Source organism: Poecilia latipinna, unplaced genomic scaffold (genome assembly GCF_001443285.1).
Source record: "Poecilia latipinna isolate Pla-1442-1.1 unplaced genomic scaffold, P_latipinna-1.0 Scaffold3305, whole genome shotgun sequence".
Taxonomy (NCBI): Eukaryota; Metazoa; Chordata; class Actinopteri; order Cyprinodontiformes; family Poeciliidae; genus Poecilia; species Poecilia latipinna.
This window is the reverse complement of record NW_015115921.1, coordinates 1-708: the sequence shown is the minus strand read 5'-3', so window position 1 is coordinate 708 and position 708 is coordinate 1. Positions and strand designations below refer to the sequence as shown.

The 708-nt window shown below is 48.6% G+C and overlaps 1 protein-coding gene across 1 annotated transcript in view; it reads right to left on the bottom strand.

The window, feature by feature from the left end:
* Nucleotides 1-94, bottom strand: part of LOC106940633 (leucine-rich repeat-containing protein 3-like) — an 8,537-nt gene extending 8,443 nt beyond the window's left edge. Inside the window, exon 1 of the mRNA XM_015023418.1 lies at nucleotides 20-94. Coding sequence (XP_014878904.1) covers nucleotides 20-94 — 75 coding nt within the window. The remainder of the gene's footprint in view (nucleotides 1-19) is intronic.
* Between the last annotated feature and the right edge of the window lie 614 nt (nucleotides 95-708).

Here is a 708-nt window from a genome sequence, read left to right as displayed (position 1 = left end):
CAGTGGCTCTCACACTCACTAGTCCTCTGCCTCCTTCCTTACGGCTTGTGTACAGTCTCAGGGGGCTGGGTTTGGGGGGGAACCCTCCATGCATGGTTAGTAGGAACAGATCTTAACATCCGCGGCCTTCATCTCTTCCATTGGCCAGCTAATTATTCCAGCAGGGTATCTGATTACTGGTAAGGCATAGCTGTTTATTGCACGGATCTTGTTCTTGCCATTGAGCTGGCTTCTCAGGACTTGCCTTATTCGTTGGAGGTATTTGGCTGTGGCTCCTTTCCTTGTGACCTCATCCATTTGCTTGCTGTATTCCCAGGTACTTGTAGCTGTGCTCTATGTCTGCTATTGTTCCTTCTGGGAGTGATACCCCTTCTGTGTGGACGACCTTCCCTCTCTTTGTAACCATCCGGCTGTAGATCCTGGTGGTGTGGATCAGTGAGTCGATGTCTCGCTCGCTCTTGGCGTACAGCTTGATGTCATCCATGTAGAGGAGGTGACTGATTGATTCTTAAGTCTTGTTGATGATTTGGCTGAGGGGGTTCAGGCCTATGCAGAACAGCAGTGGGGACAGAGCATCTCCTTGGTATATGCCACATTTGATGGACACTTGTGCAAGTTTGCAATGAAGGCTCTTAGAGTCCTATTGATGTTGTACATCTCTAAGCATTCAATGATCCAGGTGTGTGGCATTGGCTTTCTTGTAATCAA